Source organism: Pelodiscus sinensis, chromosome Z (assembly GCF_052426305.1).
Source record: "Pelodiscus sinensis isolate ZL-2025 chromosome Z, ASM5242630v1, whole genome shotgun sequence".
In the NCBI taxonomy this organism is placed as follows: Eukaryota; Metazoa; Chordata; order Testudines; family Trionychidae; genus Pelodiscus; species Pelodiscus sinensis.
Window position 1 is genome coordinate 30,434,678 of NC_143085.1, and position 22,797 is coordinate 30,457,474.

General features: G+C 47.3%; 1 protein-coding gene across 4 annotated transcripts; it reads left to right on the forward strand.

Annotated features, from left to right (window-relative positions):
* Positions 1-748: 748 nt before the first annotated feature.
* On the forward strand, positions 749-19,373 carry RNF34 (ring finger protein 34). Of its 4 annotated transcripts, none has more exons than XM_075898627.2 (6): positions 749-873; positions 6,274-6,483; positions 15,299-15,679; positions 15,967-16,023; positions 16,256-16,457; positions 18,551-19,373. In XM_075898627.2, the coding sequence occupies exons 1-6, from the start codon at positions 868-870 to the stop codon at positions 18,736-18,738; spliced, it is 1,044 nt and encodes a 347-aa protein (XP_075754742.1). In that variant the 5' UTR covers positions 749-867; the 3' UTR covers positions 18,739-19,373. The 4 variants fall into 4 exon arrangements, with proteins under 4 accessions (XP_075754742.1, XP_089631402.1, XP_006113642.1 ...); XM_006113580.5 differs by lacking the exon at positions 749-873 and adding an exon at positions 1,017-1,432; XM_014568757.4 differs by lacking the exon at positions 749-873 and adding an exon at positions 1,017-1,372.
* Positions 19,374-22,797: the final 3,424 nt, after the last annotated feature.

A 22,797-nucleotide genomic window follows, 5' to 3' on the forward strand; every position in this document is an offset into this window, starting at 1 on the left:
CAGGTAATTTCCCACCACTCTTCCATTAATATTCTTTTGCGGGAACATTCTTTACTTACCAAAATGTGTTTAAACACTATGTGCATGTACTATGAAAAATTAAAATAAGGAGGGGTTGGGTTGTTTGATTATATCCCAGTTGGCAATATTTATGAAAATTTGGATGCATGCCTTTTATTAACTGTTTTTCTGGCCCTCTGTTCTCTATGTTGACCTAATCATTTTGAGTTATACTTTGTTCCAGCATAGCTGCGGCACTGAAGATGGCTTTGTTTGTCCTCCTGTCTGACTCACAGACTTCAGGCGTTGATTTTCTCCTGTTTTCACTTGGCCACTTGGCTGTTTTTTTTAACTCTTTAACTTTGCATTTTGCTGCACAGCCGTTCCAAAACAAACACAGAGCCCCAAACTCTGAGAACGCCGCAAGATTTTATGCAATGGCTGCAAACAAAATATGGTTATAATCGAGAATTTGTTGTTCAAAGACCAGAAGGATAAATTACATCTGGACAGAGCGACTGCACTCCGCCCGCTCGGCTGGGAGCGCCCGCGGGCCAAGCCCTTCTTGCCCCGCCCGGCTCCTCCTTTCGGGTGGGGCGGAGAGGCGCTCTCATTCACTCTCACAGACTGCTTCCCCTGTTCGATAATGGATTCGTCCCCCTCCCCGTGGAGCGGATGCTCCTTCTCTGATTGGTCAGTCCGGGGGACATTCTCGCTCTCATTGGCTGAGGGGCGACCAATGGGGTGTGAGGAGGGGCATGTCCCGCCCTCCGTGAGGCGGTCCCTGCGGACGTTGCGCAGGGCGGGGACCCCCGCCGGGATTAAGGCGCCGGGCGCGTTGTGCCCCCTGGAGCGAGCCGTGCGGTAATGAAGGTGAGTGCGGCGCGGCTGGGGTTAGTCCCCCTGCTAACGGAAGCGCTGGCACCGCTGGGGGAGCCGCCCTCGCAGCGGGGTTTCCCCCGCCTCCCTCCGCGGGCTCCTCCGTGCCCTGCGCTCGCCACACCTGGGCGGGCCCGGCCCTGGGCCGTTGGGGGGGCGCGCGCCGAGCCTAGGCGGGGTGAGCCCCGCCCCCTTTCGGGCACGAGGCCGCGGGGTCCGGCTCGGGACCCTGCCTCTGGGATCTCGCCCGTGTGGCGGGCTGGGGCCCGAGTCCCGGTGTGACTCCGGCGGGAGCCCCCCACCTGCGGCTTGACTGGAGCGGGGCTGCGGAGCGGCGGGGCTATGAGAAGCAGAACGACCGTGAGACTCGTTCCAGCAAGGGTGGGAGCTCGGGCGGGTGCCTGGAAACTGTCCCCAAGAGCAGACGCGAGTTTGCCGAGCGGTGTTGACATGCCTGGAGCCCTGCGGATTTGCAGCCACTCTATATCCGTGGGTACGCGCGTTCGTAGATACAGATTCTGTTTCCGTGCAGGGCTCTAGACCTGGGCAAGAGGTAAGCGGCTGGTTGTAGCAGATCCCGGTATATGGCATACGCTCCAAGATTTAGGAGCATTTATGTATGGATATGTGTACATGTATTTGTGTGAGGAAGAGGTTGGTTATGTAAATACATGAGGGCACAGTGGGATATGTATTTAATTAAATTTCAGTGGGTAAGGATGGGGGCTTACAGTTGGACTTCCCTTTTTTTTGTATCTTTCCAAGTATAAAGAAGCCTTGAGACAGTTTTTAAAACTTCACTTGCTTCCACCCTGCATAATATATAAATCAATGTAATTTTATTTGTGTAAGTCCCAGAGGTCCTCCAACTAGGGATAGTCTTCTTGAAGTCTAGGTAATCTGAACTTCTAATTCCAAGAAATCCTGTGGCCTGTGTTATGAAGGTCAGAGACTAGAATGGATAATTAGTTGACTATCTACTAAGCCAGTGTTTCTCAACTTTTTTATGAATACCCCTTTAAAAAAATTGAGTACCCCAGTATCTGCAGTTTTCAGACACAACTTTTTCTACCATTGCAGCACATTTGTTTAAACATCTTAATCGTGGGTGGGTGATGAAATTTTTGAGTGCAAAAAAATACAAAAATAATAAAGCGCTGTAAAACTTAAATTCAGTTTTCTCCAAATTTCAGTTGTTGGCATACCACTCTCCCTCAACTTCTCAAGTACCCTTAAGGGTACTTGTACTACTGATTGAGAAACACTGTGCTCAGCAAAAGCTTATTGGCTAGGTTGACTAGTTCCTTGACTACTTGCTTTCTCTCTCCTTGCCCCCCCCCCCCCCCGCCCCTGTCAGAGGCAGCAAAGGTGGGGCTGGAGCTGTCTTAAAAGCTGGATCCCTGTAGTGGGGTCTATTTGAAGCACGGGAGAGTGGGCGGGCTTTTAAAAGCCCCTCCCTCATCCTTGTGGGAGGGATGACTGGACCTGTGTCCAATTAATTACTGGGGACAACTAATGACAAAAGGGGCAAGGAGTGCAGCCTAAAGGTTTATAACTAGGGAACCGGATGGGGACACTGAGCAGAGAACCCCGGACAGCGCCCACTGCTCCTCAAAGCTGTCGATGGAGCCAGTGAACGCCGCCCAGAGGAACTCTGCCTGGATTCGTGACACGAGGGAGGAGCGGAAATAGGCCCCACAGTCGCAGAGAACCCCCTTGTCCAACATCTTGCTCCTGGTGTTATAGATGGCAACCTTTGCTAGGGCCAGGAGTAGGTTGACGAGGGGGTCTCGTGACATTGTGGGGCCACGGATAGGGTGTGCATACAGGAAAAGGTGAGGAGAGAAGTGCAGCCAGAACCTGAATAAGAGGTTCTGGAGGAGCGGAATAGGGGCTGCAACCTGGCGCATTCAAGATATGCATGCACCAGGTTTTCCCTCACGCCGCAAAAGGGACAGGCTTCCAGAATGGGGGTGAACCGCGCCAGGTACACGCCCGTGCTCACGGCTCCGTGAAGGAGCCGCCAACTGATGTCCTCGATGGGCCGCGGAATTAGATCAGAATAGACGCTGGCCCATCGGGGTTTCCTACCCTCTACAGGTCTTAGTCCCGCCACTTTGTATCAGGGTGGGACACGAGGGTGGGGAAATGCAGGGTGTGAAGCACGAGTGTGTACAGATTTTGTCTTGGCGCGGTTTGAAAGCAGACCAGCTGCAGACTTTGCAGCCGGCTGGGTGGTCCAGGGATGAGGAGGCCGGGGGGCCGGCGGACCAGGGGCCCGATAATAAGGGACGGAGGCTTTGCAGGAGGGGAGGGGCAGAGCGTACCCTCTCGCAGGGCTCTCTGTAGGAAATCAAGAGCGGGCTGCGGCAAAGCCACCTTCATCTCCTGGAGTAGGCTGGTGCTTAACTTGAAATTCAATGAGAGGTTTCAGAGGGGTAGCCATATTAATCTTTCATCAAATACGAGTTCTGTAGCACCTTAAACTAACAAATTGTTAGTCTTTAAGTTGCCACAAGGTGACTCCTTTTTTCAATGAAGTGCTGCTCATAATTCTGTATGTTTGAGTCTTTCTATTAGGAAGTCTCAATTTAGATAAATTAGAATGTCAAAATTAGGGGAAGTTTCCTACCATATTCAAGGGTACAAAATTCCTGGGTTTAGACTCATAGACTTTAAGGTCAGAAGGGACCATTATGATCATCTAGTCTGACCCCCTGCACAGTGCAGGCCACAGAATCTCACCCACCCCCTCCTAGAATAATCCTCTCACCTATATCTCAGATATTGAAGCCTTCAAATACTTTGAAGACCCCAAGATGCAGAGAATCCTCCTGCTGCGATCTGTACCCCATGCTACAGAGGAAGGCAAAAAACCTCTAGGGCCTCTGCCAGTCTACCCTGGAGGAAAATTCCTTCCCAACCCCAAATACGGCGATCAGCTAAACCCTGAGCATGTGGGCAAGACTCACCAGCCAGACACCCAGAAAGTTCTCTATAGCAGTGGTCCCCAACCATTTGGGGTTGCCGGGCGCCAGGGGGCGTGGCTGTTCGCCCGCCGGGCGCCTGGGGGGGCGGGGGCAGGGCCCCCCCATAGCCGCATTCCGGGGGCCAGCGCTCTCCCCTCAAGCGCCGCGCGCCTGGGCCGGCGCTGGCACTCTTCCCCCCCCTCCTCCCCCAAGCGCCGCATGCCCGGCGCTCTCTCCCAAGCACCGTGTGCCGGGGGCCAGTGCTGGTGCTCTTTTCCCCCCTCCCTCCCCCAAGCGCCACACGCCCAGGCCAGCGCTAGTGCTCTCTCCCCAAGCGACTCGTGCCCGGAGCCGGCGCTAGTGCTTCCTTCCCCCCCCCCCCAAGCGCCACGCGCCCGGGGCCGGCGCTGGCGCTCTCTCCCCCCCATGCGCAGCAGGGGGTGAATCCGCGGCGCCCCGGGGCCGGCGCTCACCGTGCGCCATGCGCCCGGGGCCAGCACCGCGCATGCGCCACGTGCCCGGGGCCAGGCCAGCCCTGAGCACTTGGCGGGCGCAGAGAAATGCCCCCGTGGGCGCCATGGCGCCCGCGGGCACCGTGTTGGGGACCACGGCTCTATAGTAACTCCTATCATCCCTCCATTGACCTATTTACCACTGATAATGAATGGTCAATTAGTTACCAAGATTATATCTCATCAAACCCCATCCCCTTCATAAGTCCATCTAGTTTAATCTTGAAGCTAGATAGATCTTTTGCCCCCACTACTTCCCTTGGAAGGCCGTTCCAGAACCTCACTCCTCTAATGGTTAGAAACCTTCATCTAATCTCAAGTCTAAACTTCCTACTAGCCAGCTTATATCCATTTGTTCTTGTGTCCATGTTGGTATTAAGCTTAAATAATTCCTCTCCCTCCATGGTATTTATCCCTGTAATATATTTAAAGAGTGCTATCATGTCCCCCGTCAGCCTTCTTTTTGTTAAGCCAAGCTCCCTGAGTCTCCTTTCATAAGTCAGGTTTTCCATTCCTCGGATCATCCTAGTGGCCCTTCTTTGTACCTGTTCCAGTTTGAATTCATCCTTCTTAAATATGGGAGACCAGAACTGCACAAGTTTATACCTTCTGCTTTAGATTACTATGAAAACCAGGATATTTTTAGATCACTTTAGAAGTTTTCAAATTAACTTTTAAATGAGTCTAGCTAGTGGCTTAAAATTGAGTTAAACTCCATCAGTCTCCAGATGAAGTGTGTGCACTTCCAAGCATACCTGATAAGCTCTGCACTAGCAATTAATCTTGAAATCTTTTTCAATAGCTGTAATACATCTTCTCCCTCTTCAGTTGCATTCCAGTGTGGTTTTGATAAACATTTGAAAGCTGAAACTGCATAAATACCAATTTAAATTTTTTTTGATGTTTTCCTTAATGGTGTATAAATCTATCATCACTTTGGTTTTCTTCCAGGAAAAAAAATGTGGTTCTGGCCTGATTGAGGAACACAACTTTAATTCAAGCATACTGTGCAGATCTAATCTAAAGTAGCTGCTGCTGCCTTGTAAATGTAGATTAAGTAGAATATGTATTTCAGTGGATTGCTCTCCCCTTGCAAGAGATTCCAGTATAAAATATTTTAAAAGGATCCAGAGTAGTAATTCACATTTGAGATGTGCATATTTCAAAAGTGAATGCATTTTTTGGTGCTCCTGCTTAATTTTAAAAATTAAAACGTCAGTATTAGAACTGCTTGTAACACCACACTTTTATTAGAACAGCTTAGAGATGCCAAATGTAAGTAAAACAATGTTGCCTTTACTGAAAGAACTTGGAATAACTTGCATACTTCTTGGAGAAGCCAGGCTATTACTCAGCAGGATTTCAGTTGTCCCTTTAAAATAAGATTTTAGCCCTCTTGGCTGTAAATATAAATTTGAAATGTGACCTTCATAAAAACTAATGTGGTTTTGTTGTCTGGAGGCTACTGGCAGCTCAAATGCCTGTGCAAATAAATGTGGAAACACCATGTTTCAGGTACACTGGTCTGAATGTAATCTGCTTCCACAGTCTCTTTTCTCCTTATCTTGCAGCAGATTTTGTGCTCTTGATTTGCTTGTCTTTCTCATCCTTTGTGTTTCTTCTCACTAACTGCCAGTCTTCCTTGTGGGTTTCTGTGTCTTTGACTAATTTAATCTGCTTTTTTTCACTGATCCAGTCTTCTAAAATATTACCTTATCAAGTTCTCTACGTTGCCTGCTTATGCAGTGCTCTTTGCCAAACTGCTCTCAACAGGCCCTTTACTTATTTTAGTACTCCAGGAATTCATATACCACACTAGTGGGATGATGGTGTAACAGAATGAAGTATCTCTTCAATAGCAACTTATAAATCTTAAAATAGAGAGAAATTCTTTTTGCTTTTACTGTTTTCAGGCGGGAGCCACATCTATGTGGGCTTCCTGCTGTGGGTTGCTGAATGAAGTCATGGGTACCGGAGCTGTCCGTGGGCAACAGCCAGGATTTATGGGTGGTCCTGGCCCATTCAGATTTGCATCAAATACAGATTTCTCAGCATATCCATCTTCAGGAGCCAATGTAGTTTGCAAAGCATGTGGACTTTCATTTTCAGTTTTTAGGAAAAAGGTGAGTATAATTTTTTAAATTATTTAATGCTATCTTATGTGTAGACATACAGGAGATGAGTATTTTCTACTTTTTGTTGCTGTGGAAACTGAGCTACTAGATGGAGGAGGTTTTATGATTTGTTCAAGGTCAGAGGACAAGATTAGTCTTTCTATATTGCTTGTTCAAATAGACTAACAAAGTTGCTGAACAACTGAGTGATAGACAAGCTGAGCAACAGAGAAGCCTCAAGTTTCAGAGACTCACATTAGCCTCTTTCAGCAAAAACAAGGAGTCCTGTGGCACCTTAAAGACTAATAAATTTATTGGGGTATAAGCTCTTGAACTTATGCCCTAATTTGTTAGAAAAGCCTCAAAATAACTAGTACTGGAGAATTTCCATTAGTTGTACTCTCTACTTATGTCAAAATAACTCCCTAGAGTAATGTCCACACTACCAAGCCTGTTACTTCAAAATAACTTCTGCTTTCCATAAGGAATAATGCTTATTTTGAAATAGTGATAGTGTGGGTGCTCCACTGCTGCTATTTTGAAATAACTACTCTCCAGAGCCCTTCAAAGTGATTACCCTCAGTGCTTCCTGGGGCTCTAAGTCAAGGTAACATGCCCACACTAAGGAGCCTGCCTTGGACTAATTTTGAGGCTTTCCCTGTAGTGTGTACACACTTCAAAACTTATTTTTAAATAACTCCCAAAATAACTCTTTTGGGAGTTTCTAGTATAGACCTGGCCTTAGAAACCAAAGAAACTCACTCACTACGTCAGGAATAACACTGGCTAGAAAGTTTGAAAACCTGATTCACTATTGTAGCCAATCACTTTTCATACAGTTGAACAGATGAGTCAATGAAAAATGTACCAAATAAAATTGTTTAAACTGACGAAGTATTTCAAAACACAATGTAGCTCCTTGACTGTCCTATATATTTTAAATAAAAATCAGTAGAATTAGTCAGTTTGGCAGGCCAGCTCCAACTGCTCATCACTCAGTTTTCTTCAGCAAATTTAGAATAAACTGAAGCCCAGCTGTGTCTGATTTATAGAAGATCTAATATTTAGAGCCCTGGAAATGCAGATGTCTGTCTGTCACTTTTGTGGATGTGGATATAAATTTTTTGTATCTGTGCAGGGCAATTACTCATATCACGAGGCCAGGATGCTGAGGTCCCCTTGGACCTCATTGCTAAGCCTGACTTAGAATGGAACTGGACCCAAGCACATCTGACCCACTGGAGAGTAGTCAGAATCCAACCTGACCCGATCCTAACTAAAAGATGTGAATGCTTAACCTTAATGAGTGAGGCATACCTGTTAACCTTAACCAGTGGGGGCTGCTCCAGAGCAACAGGGAGGCTCACTAGCCCTGTTATAGCCAGGCTGGAGCAGCCCTTCATGTGTCTCTTCCCCTCTCTGTCCTCCTGCTTAAATCAAGTTAAACAAATGCAATTTTAAAACCCTAACTCTTATTCAGAGATTTATTCTTGGCAAAGATTTCCCCTTTTTTAATCTTCTATGCCACAGAAGGAATGCACAGCAGTATGCTTATAGTATTTGAGGTTATGAACCACTTACTACACATTTTTCTAGGCCTTATTTAAAATCCCAAGGAACATGGGCTCAGTTCCTTTTGTCTGTGTGCAAGTATTAATTGTGCAAGTATTAATTGTATTAGGTTCTCGGTTTACCTCATGTTCTAAACTATTTGCCTACTCAGTCTAGAATTTAAACCTGGTTTAGGGTCCTCTGCAGTAACTTGGTGCCCTCCCATTAACTTTAATAGGATTCTGATAAGGCCTGTTGTGATTGGAGAATCAGGATTCTGAGCTACCGTATATACTCGAGTATAAGCCGAGGCACCTAATTTTACCACAAAGAACTGGGAAAAAGTATTGACTCGAGTATAAGCCTAGGGTAGGAAATGAGGCAGCTACTGGTAAATGTAAAAAATGAAGATAGATACCAATAAAATTACATGAATATTTATTTCAAAGAAAAACAATAACCTAGCTCTGTAAGTGGAAAAGGGGGTCAACAAAAACAATATGGTATCAAAAATACCGTAACTTTAAAAGTACAACAACCTTAGCTCAATCAGCAACCAAGCTAACACACAAGAGCTAAAATCCTTCAAAACTGGAGTTCTCCTCCTCATCATCTGCATGTCCAAACAGAGCTTCAGCTGGTGTGAGGTTATCAGCATAGACATTGTCATCATCACTGACAAACTATTATGGAGTAGTTTTTTAAGAAAGCATATTGGAATGTATTTAACTCACTTAGAAGCAGTCCCAGCTCTACGAACATCAAAATGCAGTATGTAGAAAAAGTTGAAAGAAAAATATAGTAAATCTGCCCTCTTCCACAACAAGTAAAAGTAGCACCTAATGTAGCATCATTGCCAATCTACAGCAGCTATTCAAGTACATGAAAGTTTAAGTAAAATACTTCCAACTTAATCTTAGAAATGTTTTATACCCTTTTAATATATCATTTTTTAAAAAGTTCCTATAAAGCTACATGTGGCATTTCATTTCTTTTCACAAGTTTTAGGAACTGAACTGAGCACTTTTAATATGCTCTGGATTATAAATTCTCTTTAAAAGTTTATTGTGAAATACTGGCAAAACCAATTGTCATTCAACTGGTATATAAACGAGACCCAAGAGTATAATGAATTTCTATCTACAACATTTAGTCAAATCCACCAGGGAAGGGCAGTAATTTCTTTTAAAGTAGAATCCTTTAATTGTTCCTACGTACCTTCCAATATTCAGTTGTATTAAATACATTTCTTCAGACAATTGTCCTAGTATTCAGTCTTTCTTGTGTTTAGTGCACTAACAATCTGGCGTAAGTTACTGTACTAATATGAAACTATTCAGCAGTTTGACATTTTAAATATTTTTAATAAAACAGTACAGGCAGTCCCCGGGTTACGTACAAGATAGGGACTGTAGGATTGTTCTTAAGTTGAATTTGTATGTAAGTCGGAACTGGCGTCCAGATTCAGCCGCGGCTGAAACTGACCGCCAGTTCTGACTTACATACAGAATCAACTTAAGAACCCCAGGCGTCCCCAAGTCAGCTGCTGCTGAAACTGATCAGCAGCTGATTCCAGGAAGCCCGGGGCAGAGCAACTCTGCCTGGGGCTTCCTGTAGTCAGCGCTGGTCAGTTTCAGCAGAAGCTGACTTGGGGACGCCTGGGGCAGAGCAGCTGGGGTGCTGCTGGGTTGCTCCAGTAGCGCCGCTCCTGGGTGCTACTGGACCAACCCGGCAGCACCCCATCTGCTCTGCCCCAGGCGTCCTGATTCAGCCGCTGCTGAAACTGACCAGCAGCGGCTGAATCAGGACCTGGGGCAGAGCAGCTGGGGTGCTGCCGGGTTGGTCCAGTAGTGCCCAGAGCGGGCACTGCAGGACCAATCGGCAGTGCCCCAGCTGCTCTGCCCCAGAGTCCAAAACAAAAGCCTGGTCTGCTGGGGGGGGGGGGGGGGGGAAGCACACTAGCTGCGCCCCCCCCCCCCTCCCCAGCAGACCAGGGACACGGGGAGCAGAGCCTCTGAGGCTTTGCTCTGGCAAAGCCTCAGAGGGAGGGACCCCGCCGTGGCTGCGGCTTCAGTCCGGGAGCCTGTGGTCTGCTGGGGACGGTCCCCAGCAGACCACAGGCTCCCCGACTGAAGCCACAGCCGTGGGGGGTCCCGCGCCTCTGAGGCTTTGCTAGAGCAAAGCCTCAGAGGCGCGGGGAACTGCCGCTGCTGCCGCTTCAATCTGGGTGCCTGTGGTCTGCTGGGGACCGTCCCCAGCAGACCACAGGCTCCCGGACTGAAGCCGCAGCCGCGGGGGGTCCCGTGCCTCTGAGGCTTTGCTCTGGCAAAGCCTCAGAAGCGCGGGAACCCGCCCAGTGCCCCTGGTCTGCTGGAGACAGTCTCCAGCAGACCAGGGGCACCGGAGCAGCTTACGAACGGGGCTAGACCCGGCTAGACCCGGCCAGCGGCAGAGACGCGCTGAGCCCGCCCGAGACGCTGTTCTCGAGACGCTGACTCGAGTATAAGCCGAGGGGGGCATTATTCAGCACAAAAAATGTGCTGAAAAACTCGGCTTATACTCGAGTATATACGGTAATTGCTAGAATTCCTACCACACTTGTTTTCCAAGTTTTTTTAACTATTTCATTCATGTCAGAGTGACCATCAGTTCTTTCAATTTTTGCTGCCAGTCTCCTTTTCCTCTTCCCTCCCTCCCTGTCAGTCCTTGTTGGAAGAATTGCAGTTCAGATTTGTCACTTAAAGATTCAGAAAATAAAATCAGAAGCTCTTAATCTAACTTCTCCATCTTTGTTTAGAATTTATTCTGCTGTACTGTTGATTAGGGATGTTAAACTTTGTGTAATCAGCTAATTGAGTAGTCAATGGAATTTCCATCAACTGCTAGATTAGTCTGCAACAGAACTGCAGAGCTACAGCAGGGTTAGCTCTTGGCCCTGGGTACTCACCACACTGCGACTCTGCTTTTTAAATGTATTAAGAGCTGCCAGGTACCAGTTCCTGCTCTTCCTGCCTACTGCCTCTCTCATGGAGGCAGCGGGGAGTGACTAGTCCAGAAACTGCTCGATTACCTGACAAGCATATGCTTACATCCCAAGTGTTGGCCTATGGTATGGGGAAAATTTGTGTCTAAATTTTTCTTCCTTAGCTGTGGAGATTCCCTGTAGTGTTTAGATGCTTGTGGAGGAGAGGTCTTTGGCATCTAAAGACTTTAGCATGTCTCAAGGAGAAGGGTCTTTCAGTATGAAATATTCTCTCCTATTTTTATATTAGAAATAGTAAATTGGAGCTTTATTAAAGTTTGGTGTCCATAATTAGGTTTTTTGTGTACAAGTATCTTACATGGTTTGGAGTGAAATGGATGCATTGGTAGTAAGGATGTAAGCCCCTTTGGGGCTTTTGTATATTTCAAAAGCAAAAGGAGGGACTGCAGCTGGTGCTGGGGATCTGGTTTAAAAGCTGGTTCCCCCAGCACCCTCTCTGGAATGCTGCTTGCCCCCCCAGAGGGTGGATAGAGGACACTGCTGTGAAATAGCCCCTGTCCACAGGGGTCCCTGTGGGCACTGGGTCCCCCCCATGGACAAGGGCTGTTGCCACCAAGCAACCCCTGTTTGCAGAGGACAGGGGCTACTCAAGCAGAAGCCTCTTTGTGTGGCCAGCCCTGGCTGCTATGAACAGGAGCTGGTGCTGGAGCAGTCTCTCTCTCCAGGGGCTGTCTGCCATGATCAAGAGCCATTTGACTCAGCGGGAATCAGGACCAAGCAGTCTGGCTTGTGCTGATCACCGTGCCTCTGCATTTTAAATATAGTAAGAACTTAATGGCTCTTGCTACATTTAAAATGCAGAGCTGCAGCATGGGTGGCTCTGGAGCCAGCATGAACTAGGCCTTCTCAGTCCCAGCTCAAGTTGGCTCCTCTGGAACTACACCCACTGTGGCTCTGCAGACGGGCTTATTGACTAATCATATACACGCAGTCCCCGACTTATGCAGATCCGACTTATGTCGGATCCGCAGTTACGAACAGGGCTCCCCGAAGGACACGGACTGCAGGACCTCGCGGTCCTGCCGCCCGTGTACTCCGGGGCTTTCTCCGTATCTCCCTGGTCTGCAGACCAGGAAGACGCGGAGCAAAGCCGCGGGGGGGTCGGGCAGCGAGGCAGCCCAGGCACGCCTGGGCTGCTCCGCTGCCAGCTTCCCCGCGGCTTTGCAAAGCCGCGGGGGGGCTCGGGTAGCGAGGCAGCCCAGGCGCCCCGCGGCTGTCCCGCTGCTGGCGTCCTCAGAAGCTTTGCTCCCCGTCTCCCTGGCAGACCAGGGAGACTGGGAGCAAAGCCACGGAGGACCCAGGTGGTGGGACCGCGGTGCGTCTCGGTCCGCCGCCCGCGTCTTCCTGGCCTGCTGGGGTGGGGCGCAGCTAGTACCCCCCCAGCAGACTAGGCTTTTCTCCAGACGCCTGTGGCAGAGCAGCTGGGGTGCCGCTGGTTGGTCCCGCAGCGCCGCTCTGGGCGCTACTGGACCAACCCAGCAGCACCCCATCTGCTGTGCCCCAGGCATCCTGATTCAGCTGCTGCTGAAACTGACCAGCAGCGGCTGAATCAGGACGCCTGGGGCAGAGCAGCTGGGGTGCTGCCGGGTTGGTCCAGTAGCACCCAGGAGCGGCGCTACTGGAGCAACCCAGCAGCACCCCAGCTGCTCTGCCCCAGGCATCGCCAAGTCAGCTTCTGCTGAAACTGACCAGAGCTGACTACAGGAAGCCCGAGCCGGCTTCCTAGAATCAGCTGCTGATCAGTTTCAGCAGCAGCTAGACTTGGGGACGCCTGGGGTTCTTAAGTTGATTCTGTATGTAAGTCAGAACTGGCGGTCAGTTTCAGCAGTGGCTGAATCTGGATGCCAGTTCCGACTTACATACAGATTCAACTTAAGAACAAACCTACAGTCCCTATCTTGTACGTAACCTGGGGACTGCCTGTAGTCGATACAAACTGTATGGACTATTGTTAGCCAAATCACATTTTAACATCCTTAATTGGTAGTGCTTTCTACCTCAAAGTCTTTACAGTTCATGTCTCTACTTATCTGTGTTGGTCACATTCTTGCTTACAAAGCTCTTGCAAGCTGGAAAAAATACAGGTTATGTCTACAGCTGCCAGTCTTAGGGTACATCTAGACTACAGGCTTTTGTTGACAGAAGTTTTGTTGACGGATTCTGTCGTCAAAGCATCTGTTGACAAAGAGCGACTAGACTACATCCAGTTCTGTCGACAAAGCAAGCCACTTTGTCATCATGACAGTGTAGATGCAAAGGACAGTGTAGATACAATAATGCCTTCTGTTGACAGAACTCTGTAAACAGAAGGCATTATTCCTCGTAGAATGAGGTTTATAGCTATCGACAAAACTGCTTAGTTCTGTCGACATAATGTTGACAGAACTCAGTGGCAATGTAGACGAAGGTATAGTTTTGTCAACAGAAGTCCACTTTTGTTGACAAAACCCTGTAGTCTAGACATACCCTTAGATCTCAGGTTTGCAGACAGAGGCTTTTGGTATAATGTTACAATTAGCCATGTAGTTCTTAGGTTATGGTGCTCAGGGATGGGGTGGGCTTCAGAGCCTAAGCTCTAGTCTGTAGACCCAGGATATGAAACTTGTGTTGGTGGAGTCTTGAGTTTTTTCTCCCTGTGCAATGTGCATAGTGATATTCTTTCTTATTCAGAATCAGTTATTCAAGTGTGGGTTTTTTTTTGGTTTGACTCAAAGTAAAACTTTACGTTATTTAGCTGTTGTCTTCCCAAAACCTCAGACTCTAGCCAATATCTTCAGAGGGGCTCTGTGCAGGCTTTATTTAGGAACTGCGACTTATGCCTTGCTGTGAAGCAGTAGCTAAGTGTATAGTTGTCCCCATAATGTAATGTCCTAGTAGCACAGTGTAGAAAGTGATCTTTATGATTCTAACTCATCTTAACTAGAAGAGATGTTTTTAAAATGTTGTAGCTCAGAATTTGTAGAAGCAGTATCATGGACAAACAGGCTTTTAAAAACAGAATGGCTATTCTCCAAACTGTTTGCTTTGTGATCTTCTACTCTAGTATATGCAACTGTTGTGGGTGTCCCTTGAATCTGTATTCTGGAAGTAAAAAGCCATTCCAACATCTGCTTGGTTCCTCTAACTTCAGAGACTTTAGCTGAAAACTGAGGGTATGTCTAGACTACATGCCTCTGTCGCCAGAGGCATGTAGATTAGGCTACCTGACACCGTAAAATGAAGCGGCGATTTAAATAATCGCCGCTTCATTTAAATTTACATGGCTGCCGCGCTGAGCCGACAAACAGCTGATCAGCTGTTTATCGGCTCAACGCGATAGTCTGGACGCGCGGGTGTCGACATCAAAGGTATTTGTCAACCACCCAGGTAAACCTCCTGGGATGAGGCTTACCTGGGTGGTCGACAAATACCTTTGTCGGCAGGAGAGCGTCCAGACTATCGTGCTGAGCTGACAAACAGCTGATCAGCGCGGCAGCCATGTAAATTTAAATGAAGCGGCGATTATTTAAATCGCCGCTTCATTTTACTGTGTCAGGTAGCCTAATCTACATGCCTCTGGCGACAGAGGCATGTAGTCTAGATGTACTCTGAGTTTGGAAGGTCTGCAGAGACTACTTGTGGAGGAGGAAACGCTTTAAAAGTATACTCACTTTATATCAACTTTGTCTGAAACTGCTGCTGTTACAGTAAAAATAACTGAAATTGCTAAACCCGAAAGACCAGATAATAATCTTTCATAATTATTACAAAGTGCTAGCATATGCACAATGTGTGTTAATCATTCTTTCTCCTTTGTAGTCAGTTTTCTATTTAGTTTGTATAGATTTTTAATACTGCATGAGACTTAAAAAAAAAAAAAAAAAAATTCCAGAAAATGGAAACAGTTGGTGGAAGGTATAGTACTTGTAACTCACTCCAAAATTGATTAGACTTCAAGTAGATGGCCTTTTGTGCTTACTACAATTTAAATACACTATGTTGCCTTGTTAAAACTGATTAAATGTCTCATTGTGTGTACTAGCGCTGCAAATGATAAATGGAGAGCACTCTGGAGAGTACTGCAATACTGACAGGTCAATTTTTATAGTCACAGCACAAAACAGACGAAGTGTCAGTTGAAAGACTAAGAATACCAGTGACTGGTGGATGGGAGGAAAGGAATGAGCAGATTTTTTTTTCTAGTCTAAATATCTGACATACAGTTTAATGGCTTTCTGTCTACCCATTTAGCATGTATGTTGCGACTGCAAGAAGGATTTTTGCTCAGTTTGTTCAGTTTTGTATGAAAATATCAGAAGATGTTCTACTTGTCACTTGTTACAAGAGACAGCATTTCAGCGGCCTCAGTTGATGCGATTGAAAGTCAAGGATCTGCGTCAGTATCTGATCCTTAGAAACATATCAACAGATACTTGTCGAGAAAAAGAAGACTTGGTGGATCTTGTTCTCTCCAATCATGGATTAGGTTCTGAGGACACAGACAGTAGTAGCTTGCATTCTTCAAGGTCACAGACTTCTAGTTTTTCTACACATCCATTTTCTCTGTCTGTATCATCCTCTCGAGAAATTACCAATAGAAGAGGAAGCACAGGAAATGGAACCCCTTTACAGGTACAGTAGTTGTCTTAGAATGCACTGATACCTATAGAAAATGCCCTCTGCTGCACACTTTTAAAAATATTCCAATGGACAGGTTCTCTGGGAATATCCCTTTTTACACTGATTGAAAATGGAAGAACTCAAATAACTGGGACTAGACTGTGATCATCTAAATCTGTAATGGTTACCTTCAGCGTAAGTTGTCCAATTTGAGTGTCATCTGACCTGGTTAAGATATTTCCCTTACTTTACCAGGGAGGGTTATGTTTTTATCCTGATCTAATTCATTGTATATGCAGGGTCAAAGTGGAATGCCTTCTGCAAATAATGAAGATGAAGAAAACGCAGAAGAGATGGTGAGACACATAAATCACCTAAAGAGTAAACTAGACCTATTTGACATCTGGTGCAGAAAAATGTACAGAGCCTTAACACTGTTAATTGAACTTAACCTGCAGCACCACAGACTAGCTCAATATAAGTATTTAAAGAATTTACCATTTTAAACTATTTTCAAGCTATATCAGGTATTAGCTAAAACTAGAACAGAATTTTTTGTCTGAATTCAAGTTAAAATTACTGTTGCAGACCCCTGGGGTGTCCCGAAAACGAGCACGGGCATCACTGTCTGATATTTCAAGATTGGAAGATGTTGAAGGGTTGAGTGTCCGACAGCTGAAGGAAATACTTGCACATAATTTTGTCAACTATTCAGGATGCTGTGAAAAATGGGAACTTGTGGAGAAAGTAAGCAGGCTGTACACAGAGAATGAGGAAAATTATAAGACATGTAGGTATTCAATTTTTTTCCCCCTTTAAACTAACTCCTTTTCCTAGTTCTCTGACTGCCTTTGACAAAGGATATTCTAAGTGCTTTAACTTGAAAGCTATTTTAACTATTAGCTGTGTCCAGAATAGATGACACTGCTAGATCTGATGAGAGTTACTTTTGACCAGTATGTGGTATTGGTTCCTGAAACTGTTCTTCTGAAAGATTTTGGTAAAGTTAAATACACTGATTTACACTTTAGCTTTCTTCACAGTAAATTGGTAAAAATTTCACTATTGAAAACAACCCATTGGGGAGAATGAAATTTGCACCTCCATGCCTTTCTCTGGGCTTTCACAAAGCATTAGTAGGTCTTTTGGCGATGGGGGAAGGGAAGCTATTACAGAAGAACTCCCAATTTTGTAGTGATAAAAGCTATGCTGGCACCATGCCCTCTGGCAGAGGGCTAATCTTACTACATGTAATTGATGGTTTCTATGGAATAGTTGTGAAGCCATTGCTGGGACAAGTGGTGATATATTTAACTTTAAGGAAAACCCCCAGAAACTTATGAGATTTTAATAAAACCTTGTATATGCTCATAAACTAAGCATAAGTGTCAATTCTGCCACTGTCATTTTGGGCATAATTTAGAATGTCAAGACTTTTTCCTGTTAGGGATGTTAAGTAAAAGGTTAACTAGCTTATGGAGTAGTCAATGGAATTTCCATTGACTACAGTAATTCCTCATTTAACACGTGCCCACTTAACACGTTTTCATGATAGCACGATTTTTTTTGGGAACATTTTTTGAATTACGTGACTGTCCCCAGAATAACACGATTTCTCCAGCTGGCCCATTGCTGGCGGCTGCGCGAGGCTTCCCCTGCCTCCCTGAAAGGCGGCGGAGGGTTCGCTGCTCACCGCACCGTTCCCTGGCGACCTCCCTCCCCCACCGGACGCAGTGCAGGTCCCAGCAGACGTGCTACAGGGGCATACTTCCAACTCAATCCTCCTCCCCTTTCCTTCCTTTCCCTTCCCCAGAGCCAAACACCTCCCCTCCCTGCTGTAACCCAGCCCTTCTTCTCCCCCAACCTTATGTCCTGGTCCCAGATGCTACTGCTTGAAACTCAGCCCCCTCCTTTTCCATTTTTTAATGGGAAAATTGACCCCCGCATAACACATTTTCACTTAACACGATCATTTTCTGAAACAGTGTTAAATGAGGAATTATTGTACTTGATAAAGGGGGCACTTACATTTAAAATGCAGAGCCACTGTAGTAGTATGAAGAGCTGGGCTCTTACTACATTTAAAGTGAAGAGCTTCAGCAGGGTTAGCTCCTGGAGGTGGCATGAGCTAGGACTGAACAGTCCTGGCTCACATTGGATCCAGGACCACTGGCTTTGCCCTTTCCTCCCGCCCCCCCCCACCACAGCACTAGCTCCTGCTTCCCCCCCCCTCCCTTGCTGCCTTTGGTACAGAGGCAGCAGGGTGAAATGAGTAGTCACTTGACTAGTTGGCTACATCCCTAGCTTCTCTAACACTTTACAAAATGTGAGTAACATCAGTATGTACTTGACATCATACCTCACAACTACCCTTTTTAAATATAGAATTAAAAGGTTGCGTTTGGGTATGAGTCATAACAAGAGTTGTGTCCCTATAGCAATTCATGTTGAGTTGTATTTGGCCCTGCTAATACTGCACAAATAGTCTGCAATTACCAAAGCCCTTTACAAAAGTATGTAGTCTTATGTACATTTGATTGAGAAACTGAGGCTCACCAGTGGGGTCACTTTGACCCTGTTGTATGACAGTAGGTGTGGCAAGAGTTGGAGTAATACTCAGGTTAGAATCCTAGTCTGGTGCTGCTTTCTTTGGTCTTGTGATAAATTGATTTTTAAATATAGGACACATGACATGCTCTCCATCAGATGTCTTAATCTTACTCAATTTATAATTGTAAAATTCAAGTCTCCCAGTAGCTTGACTACTGTAAATGTTAATGAAAATGAAGTGATACTGAAATAGGTTGGCTACATATGTGGGCTAGAACTTAATGGCTTTTGCCATGGCCTGAATCTGTCTTAACCCCATCTGTTGCCTTGCAGCGGGAGAGAAGATGCAACTGAACGAGAACGATGATAATCTGTGTAGGATCTGCATGGATGCAGCAATTGATTGTGTTCTCCTGGAATGTGGTCACATGGTTACTTGCACAAAGTGTGGCAAAAGAATGAGTGAGTGTCCCATTTGTAGACAGTATGTTGTACGAGCAGTGCATGTATTTAAGTCTTAAGACCAAAAATGCATTTTATAGCCACATTGATATCCAATATTTTTGGGGGCAAGAGTGGTGAAGCTTGTTATGGATAACATTAGTTTTAATATGAATTGAACATTTTTGAACAAGCTATAGAAGTATTTGAAATGTTTTCTTATGGTGTAAAAGTAATTGAAATTGCACCTTGGTGATGTAACTCAGGCAGCTCCTGCTGCATACTTTAAAAAATACAAACTGTTTACAGCAGATCTAGCATCACTTCTTGCTCTTGAGGAGAACACCTTAATCATTAATTGGCTAAAAGATCAAGTCGAAGAAACTGCTTTACCATGACTGTCTTTCTGACTCAATGCATATTCATTGAACCAAACTAATGTAAATTGCTTTTTGTAAATTAAATATTGCTCTTTATAGAATGTAACTGTTTTGACTCTGTTTAACAATGGTGTTAAAACAGTCAATAAAACAAGATTGTAGAAAGCAATGTGTGCATTTCTGTGCAGGTACAACTCATGTTTCCATGCTTATTGGTTCATTCAGAATGTACACATGTAATGGCAGACATTGTCCTTGAACACTTTTATCAAAGTGAACTGCTTACTGATAGCCAAATACTAATTGTTTAAAGAATAAAGTCTAGTTAAAGGGAATGAGAGATGTTAATTTTGGTCCCAAATTCATTTAAACTTTCTATTAGTCTTTAAAAAAAAAACTAGTCTACATGAGGATCTTAATATAAACAGATCAGTATAGTGAAACTGGTAGATGCTAACTATTGGAATGATCATATTAAACTTTTTTCTGGAATTGGGATAGATCTGAATTGGAAGGTTTTTGGCTCTTGATCACACAGATATTTGAATCAAGATTAGGGTGGTAGTGAACAAAATTGCCACCTGGGAAAGAGGTTTTCAGTCCAGTTCCTATTTAGCACCAAATCACCATCCCACTATCAGAGGCATTAGTTCCTTTAGAACAGTGTTTCCCAATTGGTGCTCCGCGGAACCCTGGGGTTCTGCAGAGCACAACGAGGGGTTCCGCGAGGAGCCGGCGCTCCCCCACCCCCTCTGAAAGAGAGAGAGAGCCGGTTAGCCAGCATGGAGCTGGTCCCGACCCTGCACGCGTGCGTCCTCCCAGCCCGGCCCCAGAGCGTCTCTCCCCCGGACCTGTCCCTGCTGTGCACGACCTTCTCTGAAGGTGAGCGCTGGCCCCGGGAGCGCCGCAGATTGGCCGCCCGCGCTTGGGAGGGGGTGCGCTGGCCCTGGGCTCACTGTGCTTGGGGGGAGGGGCTGCCATGCCCTGCGGCGATGGGGGGGGCCCGCCCTGCCGCTGGGCGCGCAAGTGTCCCCGCCTTCTGGTACCTGGCAGGCAAATGGCCTCACCCCCTGGTGCCTGGCAACCTCCAGTGGTTGGGGACCACTGCATCAAAGGGACAGGGATGGGAGAGAGACAATTGCCAGGGGGCCAAGCACAGACAATGAGGAAAAGGGCAGGAGGGGAGAGGAGGTGTCAGTGGGAGGGGGGACAGGGTGATGCTGGGAGGGGACAGGGTAAGAGCATTGGGAGCTAGAGGGGTGAGGGGGTGCTGGGAGAAGGCTTGAAAGAAGGGGTGGGCATGAGGAAGGCTGGGTTGGAGCAAGTCGTGAGAAGGCAGAGAGGAATGGGGGCAGAGGGTGGTGAGGGGTGGGCATCAGGGAAAAATGGAGCAAAGGGGGCAGGGGAAGTGAGGGAAGGGGGAGGCACCGGGGGGTGCAGGGGCAAGAGAAGGTGCAGGTGCCAGGGGATTTTGGGCAGACTCCTGCCCAGTGGAGGGACCACCATCAGAGGAGAGAGGCAGGCAGGTGTGTAGAGGGAAGTGTTAGAAAAGGGGATGAGGAGGGGTAGCTTACATGATCAGAGTGGGGCTACTGGAGAAGTGGGCACAGGGGGGAGAGAAGGGCTGGTGGAGGGGGGCAGGTTGCAGGAGGGCTGAGGACAGTGAGAAGAGCAGGAGTCAGGGTGAGGAGGGTGAGCAGCAGACAGCAGAGGAGGGTGAGGAGTCGGGGGGCAGCAGGCACCAGGGGAGCTGACATGGCAGCAGAGGGAAAAGGTAGAGGTTTAAAAATATTAACTTGGGTGGCACATCCAAACAATCCACATGAACTCAGTACTGGTGCACAACACAATTCATTTTGCTCATGTGAGGAAACTCTTAGGCTATGTCTACACTGGTTGTTTCTTGTGCAAGAACACATCCACTCTTCCATGTGAAAGCTGTGCTTTTGCACAAGAGCATCTATGGCAGTGTGGACACTCTTGTCCAAGAAAGTGCCGATGGCCATTTTAGCCATAGGGCTTTCTTGCTCAAATTCATGTTGCTTGTCTACATTGGCCTCTTGCGCAAGAATAGTTGCCCAAAAGGGCTTATTCCTGAGTGGGAGCATCGTAGTTCTTGCGCAAGAAGCCCTGATTTCATACATGAGACCATTAGTGTACTTGCGCAAGAACACACGGCCAGTGTAGACAGGCAGCAAATTTTTGCGCAAGAACAGCCGCTGTGGCACAAGATCATGCCAGTGTAGACTCAGCCAAGGGGAGGGAGGAAGGCAGGGGCAGGGAATCAGCACTGGCTCAGCATGTCTGCATGGTTTGGGGGAAGGTGTAAGGAAATCGAGCTCAGCTGGGTTGCAGAGTGGGGAGGTCTGGGGAGCGTGTGTGTGTGGAGCTCAGTTTGACTGCAGGAGGTGGGAGGTGCTGGGAACTGGGGCTAGACTCAAGGGGAGGGAGAGATGGGGAATCAGCTCTTGGCTCAGCAGTTTTGTGGGGCTTGGAGGAGGTGCAGGGAAACGGGTCTCAGCTGTGCTGTGGGGAGGCATGCAGGGAACCAGTATAGGGCTCAGCTGGGCTGAGGTGGATGGGGGAGGGCATACAGAACAGAAAGGCAGCTCAGCTGGGCTGTGAGGGGCTGCAGGGAACTGGTGCTGCACTCCCTTGGATTGAGGGATGGTTTTGGGAGAAGTGCAGGGAACCAGCAGGGGTGGGTAGCTTAGTTCGGTTGCAGGGGATAGAGGTGCAAAGAAGCCTAGTGGGGAAGGAGGCGGGGGGGAAGGGGGGATGACCAGGAGCCCTGAAATGACCTCCCCTGGTCCAAAAATTCCTCATCTGAGACCAGTCAGGTCTAGAGGGTGCCAGATCAAGGAGGTCCAACTCCTACCCAAGTCCCCTCCTTGCACTCTCCCTTGTAGCCAGACACCCTACATCCAGCCTGCTTCTGCACCCTACCCAGACCTTGTCCCCTTCCGCCCCCCAGCTCCCTCCCAGATCCTGCACCCCATCCCTATCCTGCTCCTTGGCAGCCCTGCCATCCACCCTAGCACCGCCCTGGTCCCAGCACCTTGCCTCACACCCCAGGACTCAGCACCACCCTGGCCCCAGCCCCAGCACCCTGCCATCCACGCTAGCACCCAGCAGCACCCTGTTCCTTGTCCCAGCACCCTGCCAGTCACCCTAGTGCCCAGCAGGACCATGTCCCTGACCCCAGCACCCTACCACCTGAGCCAGTATCCTTCCACCCAGCAGCACCCTCTCCCCTACCCCCACCAGCACATTTGGGACCACATTAGTGAGGCTTGGGGGTTTTTGGAGGAGCTTTTTTTTGTTTTTTTTTTGCATCCCACTTGTATGGTCCCAACTGACTTTTCTGTGGGTCAGTGACCTTTGACTCAGAACAGGTTCCTCACCCCTCTCATATATAAGACAATGCTAAACCCTTTTGAGTTTGACATATTTTGTTTAAAAATGAAGCCTGGCCAATAAGACCCCAATTGGGACCAAACCCCCATTTCACTGCAGCATCATAACACTCCTGCACCACCTGATCCCAAATCTGAGCCTATCATACACTGGAACCCCCGTCCTGAGCCTCTTACATCCCCAAACTCCTGCATCCCCACATCCTCTGTCTTCTGCCACAACGTTCCTCCACCATCCACACATCACAAATCTGTGTCCTGAGCCCATCATACTCAACCTTCTTGTCCTGAGTCCCTCACATATCCAGCCCAAACTCCTGCACCCTCACATCCACAAGCCCTG

Bases quoted from the DNA above. Each gene is read 5' to 3' on its own strand.
- RNF34 (XM_075898627.2), top strand. The intron at 16,024-16,255 runs GTGAGACACATA...TTACTGTTGCAG, and splicing joins AAGAAAACGCAGAAGAGATG to ACCCCTGGGGTGTCCCGAAA. The intron at 16,458-18,550 runs GTAGGTATTCAA...GTTGCCTTGCAG, and splicing joins TGAGGAAAATTATAAGACAT to CGGGAGAGAAGATGCAACTG.